Source organism: Tetrahymena thermophila (genome assembly GCF_000189635.1).
Source record: "Tetrahymena thermophila SB210 genomic scaffold scf_8254798, whole genome shotgun sequence".
Taxonomy (NCBI): Eukaryota; Ciliophora; class Oligohymenophorea; order Hymenostomatida; family Tetrahymenidae; genus Tetrahymena; species Tetrahymena thermophila.
The window spans coordinates 325647-340685 of record NW_002476554.1 but is presented as its reverse complement, the minus strand read 5'-3'; the positions used below and the strand labels follow the sequence as shown (position 1 = coordinate 340685).

General features: G+C 19.9%; 6 protein-coding genes across 6 annotated transcripts in view; 4 read left to right on the top strand and 2 right to left on the bottom strand. All coding sequences in view use genetic code 6, as the record gives it.

The window, feature by feature from the left end:
- Positions 1–1917: 1917 nt before the first annotated feature.
- On the top strand, positions 1918–2175 carry TTHERM_00171650 (hypothetical protein; the record flags this gene model as incomplete). Its single annotated transcript, XM_001008723.1, has 1 exon — positions 1918–2175. One exon carries the CDS (start codon positions 1918–1920, stop codon positions 2173–2175), a length of 258 nt encoding a protein of 85 aa, XP_001008723.1.
- A 939-nt stretch (positions 2176–3114) lies between these two features.
- Positions 3115–5828, top strand: TTHERM_00171640 (transmembrane protein, putative; the record flags this gene model as incomplete). The annotated part of the gene is made up of 9 exons (XM_001008722.3): positions 3115–3284; positions 3346–3512; positions 3585–3746; positions 3876–4045; positions 4289–4492; positions 4553–4620; positions 5244–5314; positions 5630–5679; positions 5745–5828. The coding sequence occupies 9 exons, from the start codon at positions 3115–3117 to the stop codon at positions 5826–5828; spliced, it is 1146 nt and encodes a 381-aa protein (XP_001008722.3).
- A 1039-nt stretch (positions 5829–6867) lies between these two features.
- Positions 6868–8688, top strand: TTHERM_00171630 (riboflavin kinase/FAD synthetase family protein). The gene is made up of 6 exons (XM_001008721.3): positions 6868–7257; positions 7334–7423; positions 7489–7893; positions 8082–8266; positions 8357–8459; positions 8529–8688. Exons 1-6 carry the CDS (start codon positions 6900–6902, stop codon positions 8585–8587), a joined length of 1200 nt encoding a protein of 399 aa, XP_001008721.3. The 5' UTR covers positions 6868–6899; the 3' UTR covers positions 8588–8688.
- Positions 8689–8920: 232 nt separating this feature from the next.
- Positions 8921–10822, bottom strand: TTHERM_00171620 (hypothetical protein; the record flags this gene model as incomplete). Its single annotated transcript, XM_001008720.2, has 10 exons — positions 8921–9008; positions 9076–9153; positions 9217–9309; positions 9369–9461; positions 9521–9610; positions 9667–9756; positions 9904–10146; positions 10200–10246; positions 10300–10380; positions 10616–10822. 10 exons carry the CDS (start codon positions 10820–10822, stop codon positions 8921–8923), a joined length of 1110 nt encoding a protein of 369 aa, XP_001008720.2.
- A 29-nt stretch (positions 10823–10851) lies between these two features.
- TTHERM_00171610 (kinase domain protein) lies at positions 10852–13642 on the bottom strand. Its single transcript, XM_001008719.2, has 13 exons — positions 13595–13642; positions 13387–13473; positions 13181–13270; positions 12990–13079; positions 12794–12883; positions 12601–12693; positions 12397–12486; positions 12243–12326; positions 12033–12122; positions 11850–11939; positions 11465–11554; positions 11200–11283; positions 10852–11124 (listed from the first exon to the last, which is right to left on the bottom strand). The coding sequence occupies exons 2-13, from the start codon at positions 13431–13433 to the stop codon at positions 11028–11030; spliced, it is 1035 nt and encodes a 344-aa protein (XP_001008719.2). The 5' UTR covers positions 13434–13473; positions 13595–13642; the 3' UTR covers positions 10852–11027.
- A 1378-nt stretch (positions 13643–15020) lies between these two features.
- Positions 15021–15039, top strand: part of TTHERM_00170600 (hypothetical protein) — a gene marked incomplete at both ends in the record, with an annotated part of 620 nt that continues 601 nt past the window's right edge. The window contains one exon of the mRNA XM_001008717.3: positions 15021–15039. This exon is cut by the window's right edge and continues 128 nt beyond it. Within this exon, the coding sequence (XP_001008717.3) occupies positions 15021–15039 (19 nt within the window).

Below are 15039 nucleotides of genomic sequence, written 5' to 3'. Positions count from 1 at the left end.
TTAATTAATATTATTTTAATTGATAGGTAAATATTTTTGGTTGAAATCATTCATATATATTTCATCCTATAGATTACTATCTCTTTACTTGACTTGAATAGATTTATATTTTTATATTAAATAAAATTTTCATAATTTGAAATTAACCAACCAACCAACTAAATTAATTAATCACCATCAGAAAACGATCAAAATTAAACAAATTAATCAGAAAAAATAGTAAATTTTAAATAGAAAGACAAAATTAATATAAAAGATAATTTCTGATGAGACAGACCATAAATGATTAATAACCTTTCTTCATAAATAGAGCTTACATCTTTTAATTTATATTGGCAAACTATCACTTATTTTAATAATATATTATTGATCAGTGATTCTGTAACATAATATGTTTATATTTGAAAATTATGATACAAATCAAAATGTTATTATTTTCTTTTACAACAGATACTCTACTGTAGTTTCATATTTTTTGGAATTGAATAATATAGCTAGCTTTCTTTCTGAGAAATTAGTGTTATAAATAAATGACCAAACTAAAAAATATTTTATTTTTCAACTTGTATTTATTTGAATGTTTACAGATATTATATTTTTAAATTCCAATCAAATTTTTTAAAATTATTTAATTATTAGTTTCTCAATTTAAATATTTCTATCTATCTCTTTTACTTGATTCTTTCCAAAAAATAAAAGACCAAAACTAAATATCTATGATTAAAAGCAAAAAGGATATCTGATATTTAAGAACATTATTTATTTATTTTGTAAAATGTTTATAAAAATATTTTTAAAGTGTATGAAAAAACATATATTAATTAAATTGAATAACTAAAAGTTTAAAGTAAAATATAAATCAAAACTCTAATCTAACTATCTCCTTAAAGAATCTTAATATAAAAATGATAATACAGTTGTTTAATGTGGGCCAAATTTAATCAATTAAAATAGAAAACCAGAAAAATTATTTAATTTAATGACTAAATTTTAAATTAGCTAAGAAAATTAAAGTAAATAAAATAAAAAATGAAGTAGACAATAAATGAATTAGTGAATAAAGAAATAAAGGATATTAAAATCAGAAATCTAGTTAGTAACCAAAAGGTAAGCAAGCAATATTAAGAAAATTGAGCAATATAGAAATGAAATTTATAAATAATTAACTAATATTGTGTATCAAATCGAAATTGCTTAATAATGTTAAGTAATATTAAATCTATCTTTTATTATTAATTTTTGCATCATCATATTTTATCATAAAAATTTAATAGATACAAGATAATACTTAATATTAAGAATTTTAAAAACTTAGTTAATCAAAATACATAGCTAGCTAATCATTTCTAATTAACAAACACTTATTTTGTTTACCTAATTAATTAATTATTTTGAGTAGAAATATTTTCTATTTTTTTATTTAATTCATTTTTCCTTTTTCACTATAATCTTCAAACACAATCTATTAAATTCTATCTTATTCATTTTTATATTTGAAACAAGCTCAGAGTAATATCTTAAATTAATTACACAATCTTTCTTAATTTATAAATTTTGGTATTTCTTAAAGTTTGTTTTCATATACTTATTTTTCACCTAACAGAAAGCTTTTTTCATAACAAACCTCATTATAAAAAGGATTTGTTTATTTTTTGGTTGTTTTTATTTAATAAATGTCTTTTAAATAATAACACAAAAATATTCATTCTCATCTGATACACACTCTTGCCATTTAATATTTTAAGAATTGTTAGTTCTTATTTTTAAAAAATTCTAAATAATGAGTTTGTTATTTTTGCTTAAATTAATTTAAAATGGAGTTTGTCTGTCTTTATATATTAATTAGCAAAATATTAATTTAAAATTTCTAATAAAAAATTAATTAAAAAAAGGTAAGAAAAAAAATCAAAATAAAAAATGAGAAAATTGTTAGCTCTTTTCGCTTTAATTTTATTAATTTCTTCTGCTTCTGCTTAAATTGCAGATTGCTAAGGTTTGAGCTTTGTTAGTTGCTAGCTTTCACTAGGTTGTAAATGGTCATATTCAGAATTCGTTTGTTATTAACCTATGAATTGTGAAGTGCTCACTAAAGATGAATGTGATGTTTTACCGGCTCCTGTATGCTACTGGGATGAGCTTGTCAGCAAATGTTTAAACGTCTCCATACTTTAATGACACATAAATGTGTTATTGAATAATAAGAAAAAAATTGCTAGTGAAATTCATTAAATATAATTTCTATCTATCTGACCATATTCATGTATAAAATGTATAAAAATACATATAATTTATATTTTATAAAAAAAGAACAAAATTAACAAATATATTTAATCATTTTAAACAAATTAAATTTTTATTTTTTATATATTTATCTATAATACCATCTAATTAGGTTAATTAATTTATTTATTTATTGCTCTCAAATATTTAATTTTTCTTGATACTTTTACTTTGTTTAAATATTACTAATATCAACTTTTAATTTATTTTCCCTAATTTTATATTTTTAGTTAATAATTTAAAATCAGAAATAAACACAATTATAAAATTAATGTCAACAAAATATTATTTTGTAAAACAATAATTTTTCTTTAAAAATAAAAAATTACTTTATTTTAATTTTCTTTGACTAAATCTAATGAAAGTCTTAAATATCTAAGTTTATAATTTGAAATCTTAATTGAATCAAAAATAAAAGTAATTTAATTACAAAAAAGCTTCTTTTCTGCATATTTTTAATATCAATAAAACATTTTTTTTTAATTTTATTTAATTTTTCAAAGTATTTGTTAAGATTCATAAAATATTTTTCAGTTTAATTTTTAAATTGAGATAATATTTTTTTAAATTTGAGTGCTTATAAAAAAGAGATAGATAGATAGATAGATAGATAGATAGATAGATAGATACTCTTTCTTTGATCTCAAAAAGAAATTTTTTTAATTAAAAAAATTGATATTTTTAAGTTGATTAAAAACGGTAATAATAAATTAATAGTTGCATTCAATTTAATTAGTAGTATATTGCATAGTTGTTAACAAAACAATCAAAAATAGGGAATAATTTATTTATTTAAACTCATTTTCTACTTTAATCTAGGAAAGGATAAAACTAATGCAAAGCAAGAAATATGGATGCTTTTTAAATATTTAGAAAATAATTCTGTTGTTTTCTACACTTATTTTTTCAGTAAATTCAGAAATAAGTAGAAGAAATGATAAATTTTAATGTCTGGTGAGATTAGATTAATATTAATATAGTCTTTATTTATTAGATAAATAAGGGTAATATTTAGACCAATTTAGTTTATGGCAAATATTCATTGATTTTATTACATATATTTAGTGGCTTAAATGCTAAGTTAAATGATGTGAACATAAATATAATGTTTTGCAATTCTCTAAATAAAAATTTGACATGTGATAATGATCATAATATTTATAATGAATATGCTTCGATAAAAACTAGCTAAAATTGCGAATATTTGTATGTTTCTAAATATGAAAAAATAAGTAAATAAATAAATAAATAAGTATTTCAATTTTATTTACTAATTGTTTTTGCAATTTTAAAACAATTAACAGATGAATAAAATGCAGAAAAAGGAATTTAGATTTATTTAGAAGGAAAGTCTGGTACAAAAGTTCTAGTAAAGCTAAACTGCGATTTAAGAAGTGATTTAAAAAACGTAGAAATTGTAAGTAAAAATCAGGACAGCTATGAAATATCTGCCACAACATTAAATGGTATGTATGTATACAAAATTAATCAAGTTTTGTTTACATGATTAAATTCTTTCTTTTAAGAAGATTCATTAATAGCCTATTAAATTGATCAGATTAACTTAAATTGATTTATAATTTTAATTAAATTAGCCTGTCCATCTATTGATATTTCATATCCTTGGGGATACTTTGAGGACAACTCTGAATTGTTTTCGGCTATTTTTATGATTTTAGGAATGGCATTACTGTTCGAATTAAAAGAAACTGATTTTATCATGAAAGTCACACTGAGCATATTATTAGGACTAATAATTACAACAGTAATTTATTTAATATAAATTTTAGATTTTTGTTATTAATTAAACAATAAATAAATAAATAATTTTATATAAAATTACAATTTGAGAAAATAGAAAAACTTATTTAAATCAATTATGAAATTTCTACAAATTTTATTTTAGATTTTCATAATATTTTATTCAATTTTATATTTTGAATCAAAAGATTTGAAATCTAAAGCATGAAAGATAGTTTTATAAATGTTTTTTTATATATTTTAATAGATCATATACTAATAAAATTATGTTGGAAACTCATGGATGAGCTCAATAGAAATATTTAGATTTTCTCTTGGTATAGGACTTTGCACTTGTGCATTTATATTTGCCTTTAAAGACCTTTCTTTTTTTATAAATGGCGCTTTTATTGGATACCTTATTAATCTAGCTTTATTTAATTTGATTTATGGTAACAGAGACAAATACTTTGTAAATAATTAAATATAAAATCTGCAATTGTTTCGATATTTTTAAATTTAAAATAAATAGTTCACCTTTTATCAACTTGAATTGTGGATTATCACAATATTTGGTATTCTTAACATAGTCTTTCAGGAGTAACTTGCTTTACTATTTAAAAATAGATAATTTAATGCCATTATAATTTTAATAAAATAATAAATTTATTTGCAAAAATTATTTCATTCTAAGAAAAATAATTATCAATTTAGAAATTAATTTAGATCACAAAATAAAAAATTAAATAAAGTATTTTTTTGTTAGAAATAAAACTAACTAATTTTTTTAAATATTTTTGATTTAATTGACTTTCTAAAAATTTTTTAAATTTAAATTACTTCAGTTAAACATTTCAATAAAAATTATTTATTGAGTGGGCAAAATTGTAGAGGTGACAATTAAAATATCAATTAAAGAAATATATTATTTTTTTTTATTTATTTATTTTTTTAGTTGTTTCCCTTTACCAAAAGCTAAAAAAAAACTAAAACTAAATTTAATAATAATAAAAATGATATTTTTTAATTTAAACAAAAAACTATTTTTATTCTTTGCTTTAAATATTTTCTGCTTTTTAAATTTTATAAAAAATAACTTTGCATCTAAATTTCCCATTTTGCTATCATCTTAAACATTATTTATATACATTAAAAAATGTGTTTAATTTGCAATTTTTTATGATTCCTATTTCAGCGCTTGATTTTTTTTTTTTAATAATTAGATAAATGACAATTACAGGCTACAAATTCTTTAGTGCTGTTGCTCTACAATTAAGTGTAGATTTAATGGGAAGTAAGAAAAATTTTATTAATGTATTTAAAAGGTGGTAATAATGTGTGGATATTATTTGTTCATATCCTCGCAAATTAATGAGCTTGTTTTTAATAATTTAGCAATGATAAAATTTATTAATTAATAAAAAACTCTGATTTGAAATATGAATCATTAAATAAATGATATTTTCTATAGATGATATTTTAGCTAAATTTTTATAAAAATACCACTTGCTTAATATATAAAAATAAATAAATAAATACATCTAAACTATAACATAACAAAAATAATATTCTACTTGTATTTAACTTTTAATATATTTAAAAAACATAGCTTAATATGAGTACATGAACCTATTTAAAGGAGGAAAGGAGTTGAAAAATGTAATTAACTATTTTTATAGCACAAATTGATAATAAATAATATTAAATAACTTAAAAAATAACAGGATGATAACAAGTATTTGTATATAATTAACACCTGTTTTATATTCTTGATTGGGGTTATCTTATAAAAGTTGCTTAAGAAATGAGTAGTTTCAACTTAATTTCATTTTCATTAAAATAGTATTTACTTCTAATTGCTCATTCCCAGTATTCTTAATAGCTAAAATCTAAACACTAAATTTTCAATAATAATAAGACAGAATTCATATGCAATTCTATGGTAGCTAATTAGCTAAAATAAAATTTAATTAATTAATAATAATTTATTCTGTAAGCATTTTTTTAATTCCACAAATCAATAAGATACTAAATTAGTTTTTAGCTTTTGATAAGGAGATTTATTTAAAATGAATTAATTAATGAATGATAATATGCTTCTTCTATTTACTTTTCTTTTTATATTTAATAATTATTTTATCTTCTTTACAAAATAAATAATCAGTCAGTTTCTCTCTGTACTTCATAGACCAATTTAATAATGTATTTTATCGTTATTCTATATTCAAAATAAATTTAATATGTATCAATATAAAATCTTTCTATGTATTTGCTATCAATTTTGAATTGTTCTATTTAAGTTCGCAACTTTAATTTTTTTTTTCTTCATTAGATCTTTGTAATCTAAATAGAAAAAGCTTGAGAAAAAATTATTATTTTGTCTTTTCATGCTACATTATTTTTTTTTGTAATCTCTATGGAGAAGATTTAATTAGAAAAAATATGTTTATAATACTTAAAAATGTAATAAAAGCTTTTGTGGAGTTATGTGTGGCGTTTAAAGATATATTTAATGATTTGATATATTATAATATATTATGTTTTACTTATGGTTAAGCAAGTAAAAAACTTAACATGTTAATCAACTTTGACATCAACTGTTTTATTAGCCAAGTAAGTAAAATAAAGTTGTTTATTAATTTTAGACGTCAATTATCTTTACTTACTTGATTATAGCTCTGTATGTGTAAATATAATACGATAATTGAAATTTCAAGAGAGAAAGAAGCCTTCCAGAAAAATGCAATTATTTAAGTTTTTTGTATTAATTTGAAGTCAACAAAAACGAAAGATTCTCTTCATAAAAAATCTATAATTTTGATTAAAATTTATAGGTTTTCCAGCAAAAATTAATTTAATATAAATTAGAAGAGCTAAGAATGCAGTAAATGATATAATAATTTAATAATATATAAATAGATCATAATAGTAAAGCAAATAAATAAATTAAATAGATGGGATAGTGCCAACAAAAAATGAAATACGTTTATATTAATTTTAACTTAGTCTTTGATTACAACTCTTTATTGTTCTGCGCCTTGCGTTCTTACCTTTTACCCAAAGGATTTAATATCTAAAATAGCACTAGAAATCTTTACGAGCTTAAGCTTCCCTCTGATGCCTACTAAGCAATTCCCAAAGATTCCATTAATGATCAATGCAGTGAAGCAGATTTTCTCGCCTTACTCAAGGAAAACTTCAAGGCAATCAAGCCTATTGTAGGAGCAATAGACACAAGTACATTATAATACTAAATTCTCATCAATAAAATGCATTTTCAAGTCTGCTAACTTATTTTTGTATTTTTATTTAGTATAATATCTCAATGACAACGGTTATGAAGTAGTTATATATACCAACCTCCCAAAAGAATACTTCCAAAATATCACAGAATCCCACCAAAGTAAGAGCAAAACTTATTTATTTTATGAAGTTATATTGGAATAAATAATTTATTTTTTCAAATAGAGTGGTTTGCCTAAAATAAATTCAACCATTACGATGAATTGAAGCAAGTTTGGGAAGAATCTAACTTCATAGTAGATGGAGATAGAGAGTTATTATAGCATTTTAGCGAACTTAACAAGCATTTAGAAATAAAGAAGACTCTTATTTACATCAAGAATTAGCAATTCCACAATAAAGATAAAAAGTTTGAAGTCGAAGGATGCCACAACTACATTAAATGGGAAGATATTAAATGGTAGGAGCTTATTAAAGAACATGCTTTAAAAGAAGAAATTTCTTTCCCTGCACCTGAATATTTCTTAAAGTTAAAAGAGGCTCCATCAAGCAAAGTAATGCTAGGATTCACTGAAAATGTAAAGCTTCCATAAAAGGTTGTTTGCGAAAGCAAGGTTATACATGGACATGGTAAATAAATAATTCAACTTTGATATTTGTTGTAGAAAAATTTAGTTAGCTAATTAGTCAATTAGTTAGTCATTCAGCCAGACAACCACAAACAATTTTATCTCAATTTAATAAATAAAAACATTATTAATGCATAAAATACAAAAGGAGATAATAAATAAATAAATATCATATTATTTAAAATCTAGGTAAAGCTGCTAAAGAACTAGGTATTCCTACTGCAAATCTTGAAGTAACAAAAGAAATAGAATAAAAAATAAATCACTTATTAACAGGAGTTTATGCTGGTACTGCCTTACTAAATGGCTCTTAATACTAAGCACTCTTTTTCTTAGGATCAAGCTAATACTTTGAAGACTCAAAAAAACAACTTGTAAATGATTTGATTAATTTTTTGAAAATAGATTTTTCTAGTAATTTTATTCTAATTGCAATCTAAATAAATAAATAAATATTTATAAAGGAATGTTATGTGTATCATGATTTCGAAAAAGATTTCTATGAATCAAATATTAAAGTAGAAATTACACATTTCACAAGACCTGAAGCAGACTTCAAAGAATTTGGTAAAATAAACAAACTACTTTTTAAATAGATAATAATTTTATTCTATTTTAAAATATAAAACTTTTTAGATCATCTAATTAAAGTTATTCATTGTGATCATGCTCAAGGAAAATTAATATAAGAATGATTTTATTATAATAATTCAATTTATGTGTGTGTTTCATTTCTATATAATAATGTAGCACTACTTTAATAATCAGATAGATACCCCTAAATTAATTACTCCAATCATACCAATTTATTTATATATATTTTTTTAATTTGATAAATTCTTTATTCATATTATCATAAAACCTCAAATTTCAAAATGTGATTGAAAACAAAAATTTTATTGGTTAAAACAATTAATAAAACAACATTTTCAAATTTTTAAATACGGGCCTTACTTAATATATGAAGTTTTACCGTATATGAATTTAAAGATATAAATAAATAAAATCGACATTCTGTTTTTTTAAGATCATAATAATATTTTTATATTTGATAGTCTCCTTGATTTGCATAATTGATATTTATATGTATCGAATTCTTTTATATTATTTAAATTCCTTTTTGTTAAAAAATAAATAATTAATAAAAATGTGCATTTAGATATATTAAATTTAAAAGCAGTACCATAAATTAAAATATATAAATGTAATGCTTTTGGTTTTAGATAACAGCTTTATCAAATTCTAAACATCTTAACAGCATCTGTTTTTATTTTATTTTAAAATTATAATTTATTAAATAAAGCTATTTATTATAAATAAATACTTAAGAGTGAGATACAACTCTTTTAATTTAATTAGATGATTCAAAATAAGATTCCCTAAATCACTCAAAGATTTGTTGGTATTTGCACTTACTCTGATTAATAAAACGGATTTAATAAATATCTATTTTAATTATGATTTTAAATTAAATACGGAGTCACTAACTTTAAAAACGTTAAATTTTTGCAATCGGCTATTCCCTGATACAAAATTTCCATTTCTTCTTATTTAATTTTGTCATTTTCGCTAAATTAATTAGTAAATAAAAGTATAAAACTTGCAATTTTAAAAATTAATTAAATTACATTAAATTTAATGAAAGAAAAAGAATATTTGATTATGCCTATAAAGAAAATGCTAGCTCAGTTAATAAACTATTGTTGATTTTAGACATCCTTTTATATTTCATATTTTTGAAGATCTCATTAATTGAAAATTAATTAGTATTTACCATAGATTCAAATCTAACTTCTAAATACAAGCTACATTTTTAAGAGCCTAAAATAAATCTTTAAATTCTTACTAATCAAGAGTGAAATTACTAATAAATGAAAATAAATATATGAATTAATAATTTTCATTTATCAAGGTAAAGTGATTAAACAGACAATTTACAGATGAGTTTAGATAAATTATTTATTTTTTATTTATTAATTTATGGTTGAAACAATCATTAGAATTTCAAAACAACAATCTCTCCAAAAAATAATGCTTTATTATTTATAATGGTATTTTATTTTTATTTAATTGCTCTTTTTAAATTTATTTAATAAAAATTGAATTTAAATAAACTCTCTATCTACTTTTATATAAATTACATTATATTAAATATATAAAATCTTATTACCTAAAATCTAATATTAGTGAATTTAGATTAGTAAAATTTTACAAAGCTTGTATTATTAAATTCCCTTAATTATTTTAAGTCGGCCTAAATAAGATTTTATAATATTTAATTTATTTTAAATGCAAATAATAGTTAACTTTAAGTCTAGCAAAGTAATTTAATCTGGATTTGAGCAATCTGTAAGCTATTTATTACAAATTAAGTTAATCATTTTCATAATTTCAAATAACTTTTTACACTACTGAAACTTTTGATGTTTGATATCTTTATCAGCTCTTGATGACTCTAACAATAGTCTTCTTACTTTCCTTCATTTTTCTTTAATAAAAATTAATTAAAATCATAATCTCAATTTAAATATAATTGAAATCTTAAAATAATTAAGTTAAATTAAAAATTTCATGTTTTTCTGAAAGTTCCTCCTTTATCATAATTTATAAAATTTATAAAAAGATTAACCAATAAATTAATCTATCAAACTATTTTCTTTTGAAATTTAACATTTGACTTAATTTAAAAATACTTTAATAATCAATCATTCTATTTTAATTACTGTTTCAGTATAGTTAATTTCTTTATGGTTTTTTTACTGCTTTGAATTTTTGCACCCCATTTTTCTTAATTTGATAAATAACTTAATTTTAGTATTAATTAGTAAATTTTATTTTACTTTACTTTTAAATTTAAAACAGATAAATAAATTTAAAATTTGAAGAACTATTAAATATAAAATACCTTTTTTATATTTTTCAATTAACATATAAGTAAATACATATCCTTTAAGCATTAGGGAGAGAGAAGTTTAATTAATTCCAAAAAATCAATTTATTTTTAAATATAAAAATTTTCAAAATAATTTTCATGTTTTTAGTGCTAGTTAAAAAAAATATATGGTATTAGTTATTTTAATTTGAATTTGAATATATATTTTTTTAATGAAAATAATATAAATAGTTCATTTTTAATCAATTAAAATAAAATCCTATTTTAATCATAACTAGCCTAATACACCTCTTCATGAATTTAAAAATAATAGGATATTTTTAATTCCTAACATCTCCACTAGTGATTTAAAAATTTTAATTAAATATATATAACAATAATTAAATAAATCTTTATTGAGTAAATAGATTTTACCTTATCGATATTGTTAAATTTGTAAGATTCTTAATTAAAGACAAATCTTGGACTAAGTTTTAAAGCGCTAAAGTGAGATCATTGCTATTTTATGAATAATTAAATAAAAATATTGTTAATTTATGATTTGATATAGAATTAATAATTTATAATGTATTTATAGCTTTTATAACACATAGACATAATAAGTAAATAAATTAACTCTCATAATGAATTTTTTAAAAATCAATATTGAGTTATAATAAAATAACATTTTTTGATTTACTTAACATAGAGAAAGAAATATTTCAGGTTTTTACAATTAATTAACTCTTATCCAAGTTTGGTTAATCCATCAATGCTTATCTCACTTCCTCTATAAATTATTATCAAAATATTTATCATTTATTCAAATTCAAATTAAATTAAATTAAATTAATTCATTTAAAAAATAAACCATAATTTAAAAATAAATACTTCCTTTTTACAAAAAAAATTATTTTTATATTCTTTTATTTTTTCACCATTAAGAATCTAAAGTTTGAGTAGGAGATTTGTGATAAATAATGAAAATTTAGGGTAATTAAGTAAATAAAAGTAAGATATCTTCATTAAATACACCATATTTATTTTTGATAGATAAATAAATAAATAATTTATAAAAAATTTACGTCAAATTAAGTGTTAAGTATTTTAATAACTTCATTTATGCTATTGATCTTGCTAGAATAGCTAAGCCATCTGAAAGTATTAAATTTTTACTATAAAATTAATTTTAAAAATAACTCAATAAAAAAATAAATTTAATCAAATAAAAATAAATTTTTTATTAAGTATAATATTTTTTATTTTACTTTATAAAAAGGTTAAAGCTTTCTAACATTTTATAATTTGCAAGCGCTTCAGATAAAATAATGGCTCCTTGTTAAGTAATTTGATTCCCACTTATAGAATAAATAAAATAAAAACTTTAAATAAATTTATTGTAAAAACTAACAAATTTTAAATAAATCTATTAAATATTATTAAAATTTAATGCTTAACTTATAGTCAAATATTCTTACCCTAATTTAAGAGATAAATCTTTAAGATTTTTGGGGAGATTTTAACATAAATTTGTTGCACCATCATCTTAAATGTAGTTATCGCTTTTTTTTCAAATTAATTTTATAAATGTAAGAGAAAATCTTATTAATAATAAATTAAAAGTAACTTTACTAAAAGTTAAGTGACAATCTTGATATATTCTTACATTCCCTCAGTCCTACGCTGAAGTCCATAACACCTTAAGTATCGATTGTGTTACAACTATAAGTATATTTATGAAATTCAACATTTTTTTTTGCAAAATTATTAAAAATCAATTTTGTTTAAAAATTTTATTATTTGTAGAAAAAAAAACAAAATAATTAAAATTTGAACCTTAAATCCAAATCTAAAATGGTGAGGTTGTTATAATCTTATATCTAATTCCCTAAATCTGTTAAAAACTAATCACTGATTTCGTTATTTCGGCTATTCAAATCAAAAATTTAAGTTATTAATTAGAAATTTTCAATTTAGAAAAGTTAGAAATCTATTTAATATTTATTTAGAATAAAAATATTATTTTAACCTAAAATCAAGTTGCAAATTCATCAGGTTCTAGCATTTTTTTAAGCTTTTGCAAAAGTCAGATATACACTAATTTCCTAAATAATTATTTCTTTTTTTAAATAAATATTGTTGACAATAAAAATTAACCAAAAATTATATTATTGTTTTTAGTAAAATATTATTTAGTTAAAGTAAAGAGCAATAAAATTAATTACTTTATTTATAATAAAATTGTTTTAATTTCTAAGCAACTTTCTAAACTTTTTCCTAAATCAGTTAAGTAGCTTCCTTGTGAATAGTTATTGCTTAATATATCAATTAAAATATAAATGTCTATGATATTTTTTATTTTTTATAATTATGATTTATGATAAATCTTAAAAGTAAAAATTAAAGCTTTATTTACTTAAACTGAACATTTAAATAATCCAAATTTTTGCAGCTTGATAATTATTTAGCGAAATTAAATAAAAATTCATCATAGGCCTTGTTATTACTTTTTATATATTTTGTTTTAAATAATAATTAATAATATTTAATATCAAATTTAAAAAAAGAAAACCTAGAAAAGTAAAGTAATTATTATAAAATATATTAACCTTAATTATTTACTTAAACATAAATGTTAATTAAGACAGCTGTTTGCAACTTTTGAACATTTAGTCAAAGCAATCTTCTGAAATACTTGTTTTACAATTACTTTTAAATTTATTTTTTATTAATTAATTAATTTATTTATTTGAAAAATGAAAAAACTAAAAAATTAATTTCAAAGTAATATTTTTAACTTTAGAATAAAATAAAATGTTTTAATTATCACCTTAAATTCAAGTAGAAAACTGTTAGATTCTAACAATTTGCTAAATTTCCCCCTAAGTCTTTTAGATTATTTTCAGAGAATTCATTTTTTCTTTAAAAATTAATTTAAAATAATTTTATTTTTTTTAATATTATAATTTACTCAAAATCAAGTTTTAAATTCTTAAGATTTAAACAGCTTCCTATACCCTATGCTAAATATAGGAATTCTTAGCCGAATATTTAAGAAACACAATCTAGTTTTAAAGCCAAATTTATGAGTTTAGAACAGTTTTAAATTCCCATAGCTAATTAAGAGAAAATTCTTTCTTCAGTTTAAGTATTTCTTTTATTAAAAATAAAACTATCTTAAAATAATTTTTTTCATATTTTATTTTTGCTAACATGAAAGAATTTTACTTTAAATTAAGATCAAAACTGGTCAGATTATACAATTTACTTAAAAGATTATTCAAATCTCTAAAAGCGGTATTGCCAATTAAATTGGAGCTAATTTATTAGAAAACAGTGAAAATAGGAGTAAAATAATAATTTTTGTAATTAATTAAGAATTAAAAGTTAAATTTTTTAAATAAAAATTAAAATGATTTAATAATATGAATAAAATTTAAATTTATATGATGGTTGCTTAAAATTAACAATATGCAATATAGGGTGGCAAAATCAAAATGCGAAAGCACTCTGTTTGATAAAACAAGTTTATTTTTTATTTGAATTTTTTTAATTATTTAATTATTATAATTTATACACCACACCACCTTTTTACATTATTTTTAAATCAAAAACAAATTTTTATGATTAGAAAAGTTATTAATGTAATTATTTTTTATTTTTCTAGATAAAATAATTGATTTTGAAAGAAAACCCCTTTAAATCGAAGCAAAAGCAATACGAAAATTTTCAAGATTCGAGCTCTGGGATACTATATTTTAGGTATCTACCTCGAACCTCGAAGCCTCTGCCGAACGAGGTATTATGATAAAAAAAATATTTTGTAAAACAGTCATTTATAAAATAAAAAAAAATATCAAGTAGGTTAAAATAATACATACATAAAAAAGAGTATAGAAGTTTTTAACTAATTTATAAACTAACTTGTTTTTGGTTCAAGTTAAAAAAATATATGATATTAGTTATTTGAATATACATTTTTTAATGAAAACGAGATAAACGCTTTATTATTAATCAAATAAAAGATAAATTAGTATTAATCATAACTAGCCTAAAACACTTCTTCATTAATTCAATAGTAAATTTGTATCTTTAATACTCATTAAGTCTAATAGTGATAAAAAAATATAATTTAAAAAAACTTAACAATAAATAATTAAATTAATATTAATTGAGTAAACATAAAATATGATTTTACCTAATTGATATTTGTAAATTTGCAAGTTTTTTAATTTAAGACAAATCTTTTACTAAATATGAAGGTGCTTCTAAGAA